The 13,667-nt window shown below is 36.7% G+C and overlaps 1 protein-coding gene across 1 annotated transcript in view; it reads right to left on the bottom strand.

Moving 5' to 3' along the window:
* Window positions 1-11,752, bottom strand: part of FAR1 (fatty acyl-CoA reductase 1) — a 42,796-nt gene extending 31,044 nt beyond the window's left edge. Inside the window, exons 1-2 of the mRNA XM_007955363.2 lie at window positions 11,564-11,752; window positions 902-1,077 (exon numbers count right to left, since the gene is read on the bottom strand). Of these exons, the coding sequence (XP_007953554.1) occupies window positions 902-1,077; window positions 11,564-11,752 (365 nt within the window). The remainder of the gene's footprint in view (window positions 1-901; window positions 1,078-11,563) is intronic.
* Window positions 11,753-13,667: the final 1,915 nt, after the last annotated feature.

Here is a 13,667-nt window from a genome sequence, read left to right as displayed (position 1 = left end):
GCCCAAGGTTGACAAGTAACAAGGCACAGTCCTGATACTACCAAATCACACAGCAGGCCATTAATTCAAGTCCATTGTTAAGTCCCAAGATCAGCAGAGCATGGCAGGCTACATGCAGGGTTCAAGGTGCCATAAGCTAGAGACCATTCCTAAAGCTGCCGCTTATACACGGGAAGCAGATCACATATCCAAAGGCAGCTACCCAGCTGCTCACAGTAGATTCCACTATGGAGTTGATTACCAGTCCCATCACGGGGAATACTACATCCAGCTGTCCAGCCACTCACCAGGCCTAGCCAAGTTGACACAAAAACATAACCAGCACAGGCATCTTAAAGGAAGTCAAATTAGTTTTTGAATTAAACTTATGTACAATATACCAATGCTGCTACCAAAGTTTTAAAATAAAAACAAGGTGTAACTTAAATTTATAGGCTGATTTATCTTGTTCTGCAAAACCTGAACCTAATTTTGTTTAATTTTCATATGGATATGATGTACGGAGTATGAAAATAAGCTGCTGGGGTACATACACTTCTGAAAGAATGGGAGGAGAAGGAAATGAACACTAAGAGTTGTTGAGAAATCCTCCTACCACGGTAAACTTCTCTTTCTTCTATTCCATACTTCCCACTTCTTGACTCCTTCTTCCCTATTGCGTTTAAATTCATAACAATCTTCTTCCAATAAACATATACAAGTTATCCAATGTTTTTAAAGCTCATTAAGAGGAGGAAGAAAATTCTCTTAACACCCTATAGGACAGTAAAAGTCACCCTTAATATATGGCAAACCGTCTCAAATCATTTTCAAAGTAACCTGACTAAAAAAGTAGAATTAAAATAAAATCTTTTAAAGTAACTATGTTGAAGTTCAATATAGTATAAATATCTGTACTTACCTTAAATTTTCATTAAACCTTACTGTAGCCGCACAGTGGAATATAATATTGGTAGAATCAATGATAACCTCTTTATCTGCTTCACCAAGAGCCAGTTTGGGTTGAGTGAGTTCACTGTTGATTGCTATAATTTTCTCTCTAAAATCTGGATTTTCATCTCTCAATCTGTCAAAGAGCTGTCAAAAGGGAAAAAAATATTTATTTTAGGTCTGTATTTTTCAACTTTCGAAAACCATTATCATCTCTCTCTCTCTCCACTAAGAATCCTATTTTAAAAACTTAAACTATGCAATTCCCAAATACGCTATTCTTAATTTCTATTATTCTGTACAGGACACACTCAATGAGGCCTATACTATTATTCCCATTTTATATATGAGGAATCTGAGGTACAGAGAGATTAAGCAACTTCACAAAGACACAGAGCTACGAAGCTGAATTTAAACCGTGCACACCTTTGTTGATTAGACTTACCTCTCAAAATAGACTTAAGCAATATAAACATCAGGAAAATGTTTAAAATGATCAGATTTTTAAAATCCAGACCTTACTTTACCACTTCATTTTATTTTGGTTTTATTCTCTTTCAGTAGATGAAACACTATAATTCAGAGTCTACTTAAAATCTTGATTTTTTTTTTTAGAAGTATGTTACAGAAAAAATAAAACTGGTAAACAAATATGCAGATTAGAAACTGGACAAACTAATCTGAAAATTCAACATTCCTTAAATACACCCAAAAGAAAAAATTTAACTAGAGGATCAATTGGATCATGAGATGATAGATACGCACATTCAATTATTGGGTCCAACTTAATTTTGTATCCCAGAATTTACAGAGCAATACTGATGCTACCTCCAAGTCACTATCCTATCATGCTTTGAGTCTTCACTTACAGTTCAAAATTGCAGTTTAACCAAGGATTCTTAACCTGGGAAGAAAGTCTACATAACATATTCATGTGCTCACTTACACTTTCCTAGATGACTTTAGTATCTAACAGTCTTTCCCTACACCATGGACAACTAGGGACTCTAATACTGCTGTATTACTAAGTATTTCATACCGGCCAGTTAACCTTCCAGGCCCTGAAAAAAAACGAGGAAATGGTCTTTGCTTTTATATTAGTTAGAACACAAAAGGAAACAAGACAAGTAAAAGGACAATTAAAATATAGTGCTGTTAAGTAATAAATTACAGATAACATTACAGTGTTATGAGACCACACAGGAGAAACAACTAACACAGCTTGGCATGACTAGACGTGGCTTTTCAAAGTAACTGACATTTTAGCTGCGATCTAAATGGCAAATAAGGTGTGTGTATGCATGTGTGTGGGTGTATGCACATGTTGGTAGTGGTAGTAGAAAGGACCTGAGAGAAGAAAGTAGAAAAGCATTCCAGTGGAGAATCCATTATACATAACTGTCTAGAATTGCAAGGGTATAATATGTTTGGGGAATTAAAAGTAGTTCAGTAAGCCTGGAACACAGAGTAGAATGGGCAAAGCGGCCAGAGTTCTACAGAGGTAAACAGAGCCAGATAATTGTGTCTTACAAACTCTATGAAATAGATTAATTTTATCTGTGAGCAATAGTGAGCTATTGATGGATTTTAAGCAGGGAAGTGATGTAAACATGTTTATAATACAAACAGTGGTTTGGTTGCAATGAGTTTTAGGATGCTTTTGTATCCTAAACCCCTATTAAGAAAAATCATTGTCTGATACAAAGTAACAGCAATAAGGATGAAAAGACACACACAACCCAGAGATGCTTAGGAAGTAATGTCAACAGGACTTGGCCAATGACTAGATTTAAAGGACAAGGTATAGAAACTCCATGAGGAGAAGAATTGTATCTATTTTGCTCAGTATATAGGCCCAAGGTAGCATAGTGCCTGGCAAGATGTAGGTGTGACAAATATCTGTTAAGTGAATAAATTCATCAGATTGAAAATACTGTAAGAGCAAGAAGTGCAGTTTTGGAGATACAAGGTCAGTTTTATAAAGGCTGAGTTTACAGTGCCTATGTGAAACCCCAAAAAACAGGTATACTACAGGTGACTGGTTCTGTGGGTCTGCAAGTTAGGGAAGAAAGCAAGCCAACTGATACAGATTTTACTAACTACACATGGTTAGTAACTAAAGCCATAGGCAGGTAGCAGCAGTGATGAAAGCCCAAGGTCTAGAGTGTATGCAGTTCCTCCCTCTTCAAATCTATTTAAATACAGCCATTCATCTCACACAAAACAGAAAGTGCTGAGTAACTATCTAAATTAGACCTTGTGAGAAGAAATAAAGGCCTAGAATAGAAATTGAAGAGTATCAATATTAAGGGACAAGCAGAGATAAAGTGACCTGAGAAATGACCAGAATAATATTCTTTTCCAAGAATTACACTTCTTCATTCTCCCAGATTGCTAATTACCTTTAATTCTTCATGTCAGACACCTATATCACCACATGATCCTTCTGCTTCAAACCTAATCCTCCTTCCTTTCTCTAAACACAATCTTTCTATTCAAAATCATCTTTTCTTATGCTTTTAACCAGACCAGTGCCCCAACCATTCAGCCTATCTTACTTCACTAATTGAGGAGCTCTGGTGACATAGTGCCTAAGGCATTTGACTGCTAACCAGAAGGTTGGTGGTTCAAACCCACCAGCCACTCTGCAGAAGAAAGACTGGGCAATCTACTTCCATAAAGATTTATCACCTCAAAAATCCAAAGGAGGGTGCTATGAGTCGAGTGACTCGAAGGCAGTGAGTTTGTGTTTTTTACTTTATTAATAAGCACCTACTTTAATATACTTTATTCCATTTCCAGAATTTACTTCAGGATATCAACTATTGTAATTAATTTCTCACCTCCAAATGAGTTTCTCTTCCTGAGACATTCCCATAAGTCAGAGTTCTGAACCAGGGATGATTTTGTTCCCCAGAGGACACTTGGCAATTTCTGGAAACATTTTTGGATGTTAAAAGGTGGTTACCAGGAAGGGGAGGGAAAACTGTTGACTAGTTAAGAGACATGTGTTGATCTGGATGAAGGGAAAGGCAATATAACAAAAGTACATGACCAGTACAATAACACGGGAAAGGAGGACCCAGAGAGGTGCACAAAAGGTATAAACAGAGTTAAATACTACTGCATATTAAACACTATTACATATAATATTGTTTTATGAGTAATAACAAGCACTAGTCTATGGGTGTTTATATAGGCAGACAGGCAAGAAGGTCAGGTGTGGGTAGGCGAATGGAATACACCCATGACCATACACAGGTTTGGCCGATGATATTCCCACATGCATATGTGTATGTGCTACAAAAATATCCATACACATTATAGAGCTAACAGGTGACAAGACTGGGATAACTTCTTAGCCACAACCATGGACCCTGAAGGGGTGAGTATCCAGGCCTGTGGGCTCAGGACTATGGTCTTGAGGGACATGGAGTTCAATCAGCACAATATAGTACACAAAAACAATGTTTTATATCCTACTTTGGTGAGTAGTGACTGGGGTCTTAAAAGCTTAGGAACAGTCATCTAAGATGCAATTATTGGTCTCTCCTCATCTGGAGAGACCAGATGAGTGAAGAAGAGTGAAGAGCAAAGAAGAGTAAAGAAGATCAAAGACATATGGAAATAATTAATCCAAGGGACTAATGCACCATGGGAAACTCAGCCTACTTGACCCTGAGACCAGAACTAGATGGTGCCTGGCCACCACACTGCCAACCAGTCAGAAAGGGATCAAAATTAGAGATCCTGGATAGAGTAGGAGGAAAAATGTGAAACAAATTCAAAAACATAAAAGTGACCAAACTTACTAGCCAGATAGAGACTGTGAAACCCCTGAGACTATGGCCCTGGGTTACCCTTTGAGCTTAGAATTGGAGTCACTCCCATCAGTTAGCTCTCAGCCAAACAAGAGACTGGCCTACAAGCTGAACACCTACTACAGGGAGATGCACTCCTTAGAACGGTCAACCATGAGCTACTAGAAGGGAAGCATTTGCTTGGGGAGAAGCTAGACAGACAGGAACGTAGAGGTAAGAAGGACACAGGGAACGGGTAACCACAGGCAGGTGGTGGGAGGACAGCTATTCCATTACTGTGATTATAACTGATGCTGTGAAACTAACCATGTATCAACTGTCAAGTGTATAACGAATCTGCTTTGTAAATCTGCACCCAAATCACAGTAATTTTTTTTTTTTTTAAAGTGGGATGGAGGAAAAGAAGGTACTACTGGCATCTAGTAGGCAGAGGTCAGGAGTACTGCTTAACACCCTACAGTGCATAGGACAGCCTTCCATAACCCAAAATTGCAATGGTGTAGAAATCTAGAAACCTTGCTACAAGTCAATGTCTCACTATGGTATATCCCTTTTGTCTATGCTCTTTATTCCCATTTCAAAATTACAGTCAGTCTTATCTACAAGTTTCTTCATTCAAGTACTACTTGACATTAAAAAAAAAAAAAAAAAAAAACTCATTTCTATTGATTCACCAGCAATGCTATCCATAACAGGAAATAAGTGGCCCTGGGATTAAGTGATAGGAATATGCTACGAGGGAACTGAAGCTACGAGATAAAATGACATAACATTATGAAGTATCAATTTCAATCAAGTATTTGGTGGCAAAGCATTTTTATATTGAAAACAATGGCCATATGCTTAGGCTAAAACATAAAACTTCAATGAAATTTCAGGCTTTAAGTAGAAAATATTCATTTCTTTACTGACTAGACTTCCAATGAAGGAATAGTTTTAGAAACTCTGCCCTAGAGACCCCAGAGGAGATGTCCACATCTTTTACATTGTACTCAGGCCCTCAATTCCAACCAAGACATCAACTCCACTAATTCCTCCCATCTAATCTCCTCTCTATACTTCTTCCTTCCCACCCTGCTACCTCTTACGAACTCTTTAGACTGTAACACACATTAAGGCACAGAACCTATCTTATTTGTCTCTGAATTCAATCCCCTGAATCAAGTGAGGCATCAGTACAGAAGAAGTATAATAAAGGTTTTCTGGAAAAAAAAAAAATGAGTAAGTACCCCCTTATCAGGGGCAGGGAGTGATTAAAACATACCAATATAAGCGGCTCATGATAAATGCCAAGATGAGTAGGTAAAGGGAGAAGTAACAATGGAAAATATACATGCAGGTATTTTTATTTAGCGTAAGCCTGTGGTTGCACAGCCATCTTTGACGACTCCCTTATTTATAGGTTTTAAGGGAACTAAAAAAATCAAGCCCACTGCCACTGAGTCGATCCCGGCTCGTAGCAACCCCCACTGGGTTTCCAAGGTGGTAAGTCTTTACAGAAGTAGATTGTCCGATCTTGCTTCTGCGTAGTGGCTGGTGAGTTTGAACCGCCAACCTTCCGGTTAGCAGTAACATGCCTTAGACACCGTGGTACCAGAGCTCCTTAAGGGAAGCAAAAGATCCCGAAAGGATTCAACAAAGAATCAGAAAGAGAAAGAAAAGTTAAGGAGACTAATTCAGACTAAATCTGAGTAGTTAAGGAGTATAAGGATAATTTCCTAAATTTCTGAGAAAGCACCTTACAACCTAAGATAAAATAAAGAAATAAAAGAAACATGAGTATCTGCTGCATGGTGCCAAAGACGACGTAAAGTGACACAATTAATTCCAACTAAAGAGCTATCATAAAAGTAAATGATGCTCACTCAAAGTAAAAGTTTGGTTGGTTCTTCTGGAGGGGTTTTGTTACTGTTTTCTTTGTTTTAAGTCAACACTGTAAGCATTTAGGTCAATGTCATGAGACAAAGTGTATGTGAACTGCTGTATGGAAAGTGAATTTGCTCTGTAAATCTTCCCAAATCACAGTAATAATAATAATAATAAAAAAGAATGTACCATAGTTTAACTATTGGGGTTGTTTCTAGTTTTGGGCTGTTATGAATAAAACTGCTATGAATATTAAAAAAAAAAAAAAAAAAGAGTGTAAGCATTTAGATATTCAAATGAATATCATCCTCATTCCAAAATACATACTATCATGAGAATTCCTTTTTGGCTTATGTCTGCAGGGTCAGATTCTTTACATGTACCAAAAATAAGCTTTTCAATCATGCCTATTTTCTAACCCCCACTTTATTCTCTGAACCTTTATACTGCCATACTTAGGTCCGAATTACTCCTGAACATTTGCAAAAGTCCAGTCTTTCCTTAAGGTGGGAAAATTTGCTTCTATTAGGATATCCAAAAAAAAATGTGACAGAGGCTGTTCCCCAAATAGTCAGAGCAAAAGTGTCAACCCTTAATCAGTGATTCTCAATGTGTGGTATGGAATTCTGTGAGACCCTGGGATTCTGTGAGGGAGTTCAAAAGGTCAAAAGTATTTTCATAATAAAATTATGACACTACTTGTATTTTTCACTCTCATCGTCTCACAAATATCACCAGTTTTCCAGAGGCTATACATCGTATGATAACATCACTGCTCTAATCTCTAACGGAGTGTATACTCTTGTGCTTTAAAATATCTCAGTTTAATTTCCAAAGTAGTAAATATCAATAAGATATAATCCAAAACAACAAAACCTCTTTGAAGTTCTCGGTAATTTTATAGAATGTAAAAGCATCCATAAAACAAAAGTTGGAGAAATGTTGCCTTAAACAAAGACTCTTCCAATCTATTTTACACATAGGAAAAAGTACAGACATATGTAACAATAGCACGTTGCCAATAGATTGCAGTCAATCTACCATGTGAAATAATTTGCTCAAAAGCTGTAATTAAAAATTACTTGAAGAACACCTCTAAATAATAACATTTTTCACTCTACCAAATAGTTTTCCTTTTAAAAAAGATATGGAACACAGCTTAGTCTATTTTTTCAATTCAAGGTAAAAAAAATTTTTTAATCTGAAGCCCTCTTAAAGTCAAACAAGTGGAAATTAAATAACAAACTAACAACCTTAATTGTGTTTCAGAAGGCAGAAACCTCTGAGAGGGTGGGAGGGTAGGGGCATTGGAAGAACACTGTTCTTGTTAAGTGACATCAAAACACTGTCCAGTCTCGTGTCATCCTTACAATCATTGCTTTATTTTTCAGTCCACTGTTGGAGCCACTGTGTCAATGTAACTCGTTGAGGGTCTTCCCCTTTTTTGCTTACCCTCTAACTTTACCAAGCATGATGTCCTTCTCCAAGGACTGGTTCCTCCTGTTAGGGAGATCTCATCATCTTCGCTTCTAAGGAGCATTCTGGCTATAATTCTTTCAAGACAAACTTGTGTGTTCTTGTGGCAGTTCCTGGTATATTCAATAATCTTTGCCAATATCATAATTCAAATGCATCAATTCTCCTTCAGTCTTCCTAATTACTTGTCTAGCTTTTACATGCATGAGGCAAATGAAAATACCATGGCTTGAATCAGTCACATTTTAGTCCTCAAGGTGACATCTTTGCTTTTTAACACTTTAAAGAGGTCTGCAGCAAAGCTGCCCAATACAATACCTCATCTGGTGTCTTGACTGCTGTTTTCTCAGTGTACTACTGAAACCATTTTAAATTATGTTCAGCACAATTTTACTTACATTTGATATTAATGATATTGTTCGATAACTTCCATAATTTCCACTGGTTGTGGATCCAACTAAAATGAAATCCTTGACACTTCAACATTTTCTCCATTTATTATGATGTTGCTTATTGGTCTAGTCATGAGGATTTTGGTTTTATGTTGAGGTGTAATCCACACTGTAGGCTGTAGTCTTTGATCTTTATCAATAAGTGCTTCAAGTCCTTCACTTTCAGCAAGGCAGGGTGTGTCATCTGCATATCCGAGGCTGTTAATTAGTCTTCCTCCAATCCTAATGGAGCTCTGGTGGCATAGTGCCTAAGGCATTTGACTGCTAACCAGAAGGCTGGAAGTTCAAACCCACCAGCCACTCCTCAGAAGGAAAGTTGGGCAATCTACTTCTGTAGTGATACTGCCTTGGAAACCCAAGGAGGGGTCACTATAAGTCAGATCCAACTTGACAGCAGTGAGTCATCCTGACAGAGCATTTGTCTTCACATAGTGCAGTTCTTGGATTATTTGCTCAGCATACAGATTGAGTAAGTATGATGAAAGGATACAACCTTCATGCACACCTTTCCTGACTTTAAACCATGCAGTATATCCCCTTGTTCTATTCAAACAATTGCCTCTTGGTCTATGTACAGCTTTCTCATGAGCACAATTCAGTGTTCTGGAATTCCCATTCTTCCTAATGTTATCCATAATTTGTGATGATCCACACAAATGTCTTTACAGTCAAAAAAACACAAGTAAACATCTTTCTGGTATTTTTTGCATTCAGCCAATATCCATCTGCCATCGGCAATGATATTCCTCATTCCATGTTCCCTTCTGAATTTATCTTGAATTTCTGGCAGGTCTCTGCTGGTGTAATACTGAAACCTTTTAAATTATCTTCAGCATAATTTTACTTTCATTTGATATTAAAGGTATTTTTGAGAATTTCCACATTCCATTGGATCATTCATTTGTTGCAAAATCTCAACTGGTATTGTGTCAATTCCTGGAAACTTGTCTTCCATCAGTGCTTTCCGTGCAGCTTGTGTTTCTTCCATCAGTAACATGAGTTCTTGATCATATTCTACCTCCCGAAATGGCTGGACACTGACTGATTCTTTTGGGCACAATGATTGTGTACTCCCCTTTCCATTTTCCTTTTTATGGTTTCTGCATCATTCAATTTTTTGTCCATAGAATCCTTCAATATGGCAACTCGAGGCTTGAATTTTTTCTTCAGTACTTTTATCTTGAGAAATGCCGAGCATGTTCTTCCCTTTTGGTTTTCTAATATTACAAATGGTTAATTCTCCCATGTGAGTTATATAATCACTGAATCGCTCTCAAAGTTTGTTTCTTTTTTTTTTTTTTTAAAGTACAGAGAACTTTTTTTGTTTTGGTTTAAGTAAGAATTATTTAAAGCTTTTACATGGAGACTAAGTGAATTAAAAAGGTAAATAGTGGAAACTAGCAATTTCACAGAAAGAAATATTTCTATCCTCTGAAACCCTATTAATAGTATCAAATGATTTCTTTTTAAAAGGAAAATCTAATAAATAACTTATATCTCACTCTTAAAACCCTGTGGTTTAGAGTTACATCTTTGAGGGCAAACAATACAACCAAGCAACATATACTTGAAGCACTCCTTCTGAACAAAAGTTAACATCTAAATGGAAACCATTCTAACTTAATACAATGCTCAGTTAAGAAAACATTCTAACTATAGTTTAATTTTTCTTTATTCTCTTAGGTTATCACAGTGAATATCAGTTACTGTATTTTCTTACAATGTGATGTTAAGACAATTAAAACGCTCCCACACTACAGTACAGATTTTGTCTGTTCGTTCATAATTGTTCTGTTGTCACATCACTCCTAGTTCATCCATCCTAACCCACAACTGACTCTTCTTCCTGCTGTTTGTTATCTCCATTATTCTCTGCCCTTCATCCTCTTCCTTTCTGCCCTTTGTCTTCTTTCAATTCTTTTCCTGATGTGTTCTCCTGATTTGTCATTTGCCATTACCTTTTGGAAGGTAAGCTACTTTTCACTCAAAGTGTCCCAGCTTAAGCTCTTACAACTAGTAAGTTATCCAGCTCTAAAGATTTCTTCCCATTGTACCACAAAGAAGTTCCATCATTTTTACTTATTTTCTTATTTACACAGAAATTTGTTATTAAGTCATCCATGTTATCATCATCATTTATCAGCTAGATAACCAGAGACAAAATTACAACCTCTGAGACTCACTGTTCACGTAAGTAAAACGGGATCTATCAACATGTGCCTTAATAGAGCATGACCTCTGGGTCAGACTGCCAGAGTTCACAAACAATGGCTGTAGCACTAACTATATGAGTGTATAAAATGGGAATACAACTACTACTTCCTTCAAAGGGTTGTTATGATTAAACACTAAATAAATGTTAGTCATTATTAACAACTTTATAAATTTCTACCAAAGATCAAAACAGACTAGAACATGAAAATGTATTCATTATGCGTATCTAATCAGTTATTTTTTTAACTCTAAGTAGTTATTCTTAGTCATCCTATTTGTTGGCATTTTTAGTAATTCTTTAACTGCTCAGTGTAACTTTGCAACTTCTGGGTTTATTTATTTACTTTTCAGGGGGTGGGGTGGGGGTGGTTAAGTGTAAGTCAAAGCTTTTGTAGAAGATTAAAAGATACCTACCAGATGCCCCAAAACCGAAAAACTAAGTAGCTACTCTACCAAACTCATAATCAATGAATGTCAGATAAGGTCATTTATACTGAGAATTTACAAGCTTATGGTTGTGAATGAATTTTACTCTAGTGTTTCATTTCCTTTTATTTGTAGTAATATTTTTCTAAAGGTTCAAAATGTATGATATATTCTTGTATTCTATATGATTCCTCTGTCATCATGTTCCTTTCCATAAAATTAGAACATGTGACATGTCTACCTCCTTAACTGTGTAGTGGGGAGACCGCTGTGCTTACACACTTTTAAGTATTATCAAAGCTGTTGACAAGAATATAACTATACATACAAACCACAAACTTTTTTCTCCCCTCCAAATGAACATTTTTGTATATTTACCTTGCCACTAATGACTTCTTCCACTCGCTCTTGGGGTGTCTGTCCAGCTTTCGGCCTCACCAGAACATATACTGAATTCACCTTAGGACAAGACCTCAGCAACTTCTCCAGAAGCACCTTGCCTAGGAAGCCGGTAGCTCCAGTGAGGAGGACATTTTTGCCTTCATAGTATTCTGGGATTGAAACCATTATGGCCCTAAGAAAAACATGGCAAGTAATAAGCATTAGTTCAAAGATTTATGTTTATTCTTTATTACTAAATATCTTAATATTCAAGTTAAGTATTTTAAAAGAGAAGCAAAATCAAGGATGAATGTTAACAAATGAGAATTCTAACCTCTGTTGATTGCAGTAAGGTAGAAAGTACAAGGAACTGTAATAATGACCTCTAATCTCTGTGCTTTTCCCCTGGATCATTTCAGACAAATCACTCACCTTCTCTGGGCCTAAGTTTCTTTAGTCGAGTTTGTACTAAACAGTCTCTAAAAATCCCTTCCAGCAATAAGAATTCAAATCTTCATTTAAACCTCAGTTAAACTAACCAGAACTGAATGGTGTTTCTCTGTCTCCAAAGGGATTTATAACACAAAATAGAGGTCAGCGTCAAGAGGAAGACTCAATTGCCTAGCTTGTATAACATGGGTAGCTATCATATTCACCTAACACCACCAGAAGAAACAAGATGAGGTAACATCAAGTCTTTTTACCTTTTGGTCAGTTAATGACAATACATTCAAAAGGTGCTTAAGTCTACCTTTTAACAAAAAGTCATAGTAAGAAATACATGGGCTGACTTAACCTCCTTACCCAAATTGCACTGAAACAGCAGAAATGATACATTAAGACAATGAATAAAAGGATCATAATGAATGAAAAATAAAGAACATGCAGAAGGATTCATGCAATGTCACTATATAAAACTCAAACACATTGAAAAAAATGCTCTTTATTGTTAAGAAACACAAACATAATATTAACAGATGAATGATAAAGAGTAAAATACAATCAGAGAAGAGAATAAGGAGCTTTAATTGCATTCATAACATTTTATTTAAGTTAGGGAACAGATACATGAACTTTGTATCCAAAGTTTTCATAACTTAAAAAACAAAAAAAATCGTAACAAGAAATAGTACCCTTAAACAAGCGGTGGGGGGGGAACAGTATAAGAACACTTATTATTTCTAGAAGAAACAGATAAGACTGAAATGACAGAAAAGCCAGAGCAGAAGAAACAGCAACCCCAAGCAAAACAAGCAAGGAAAGGACTATAGGAAGTCAAGAGCTGTCCTTACCAGTCCCCTAAAATAGAACCTGGGAGAAAATGCCAAGCTCAGGATCAAGAAGCTAAGTTAAAGTGTAGGGAAATCAAGGTAATTCAAGGATAGCTCACAGAATAGCAGAGCCACTTATGACAATCTTACTTCTTGTAACAACTCTGGCTCCCAGGCTTAGTATCCAGATTTCCTTGAGAAAAGCATTCAGCATGAATGCTAGGAACAAAAGAGAAGCAAGGCTGAGCCTAAGGTGACTCCAAATATCCAAAAATTAAAGGGAAGGAGGTGTAAGGACAAAGGGAACAAAAAGAACCGTGTGCAAAAAAAGTCATTATAGCACTCAGCCCACAGAATAAATAAAAACCTGACATTTATAGGTGCTCAGCCTGTCTATCTGCTGCTGGCCCTTAAAGCAAACTTAGGTAAATCTCTCAATCAGCAAACACATTTCAAGAAAAGCTCTTTTGGGAAAACAGACCTACCTTAAATAACAAAGAGCAAACTAATACCAAGTATCCATCCCAGTCCTTCATAAATATGGATAACCAAGGATCACTAGGTACGCTGTAACTTGTGAAGGCAGAAACCTTTCAGAGGTAGAAAATGCACCTATTTTCCACTAAAACAAGCAATGGAAAAGTGGTAAGACTTCACCCTGTGTCAATGACAGAAAACTTAGGAAGCTCAAAAACAAAGTAGGCCTGTTGAGTTCTGGCTCTCACAGCTTTCACTGTATTTAATACCAGGTCAACTTCCGGCAAGATGGTAGAATAGGAAGACAAGCTACACGGACCCTCTAAAACAAAGGAACAAGAAACCAATTAACA

This window comes from Orycteropus afer, unplaced genomic scaffold, assembly GCF_000298275.1.
Source record: "Orycteropus afer afer isolate SDZICR_OR568_19922 unplaced genomic scaffold, OryAfe1.0 scaffold00014, whole genome shotgun sequence".
In the NCBI taxonomy this organism is placed as follows: domain Eukaryota; kingdom Metazoa; phylum Chordata; class Mammalia; order Tubulidentata; family Orycteropodidae; genus Orycteropus; species Orycteropus afer.
This window is presented reverse-complemented; position numbering and strand designations above follow the sequence as displayed.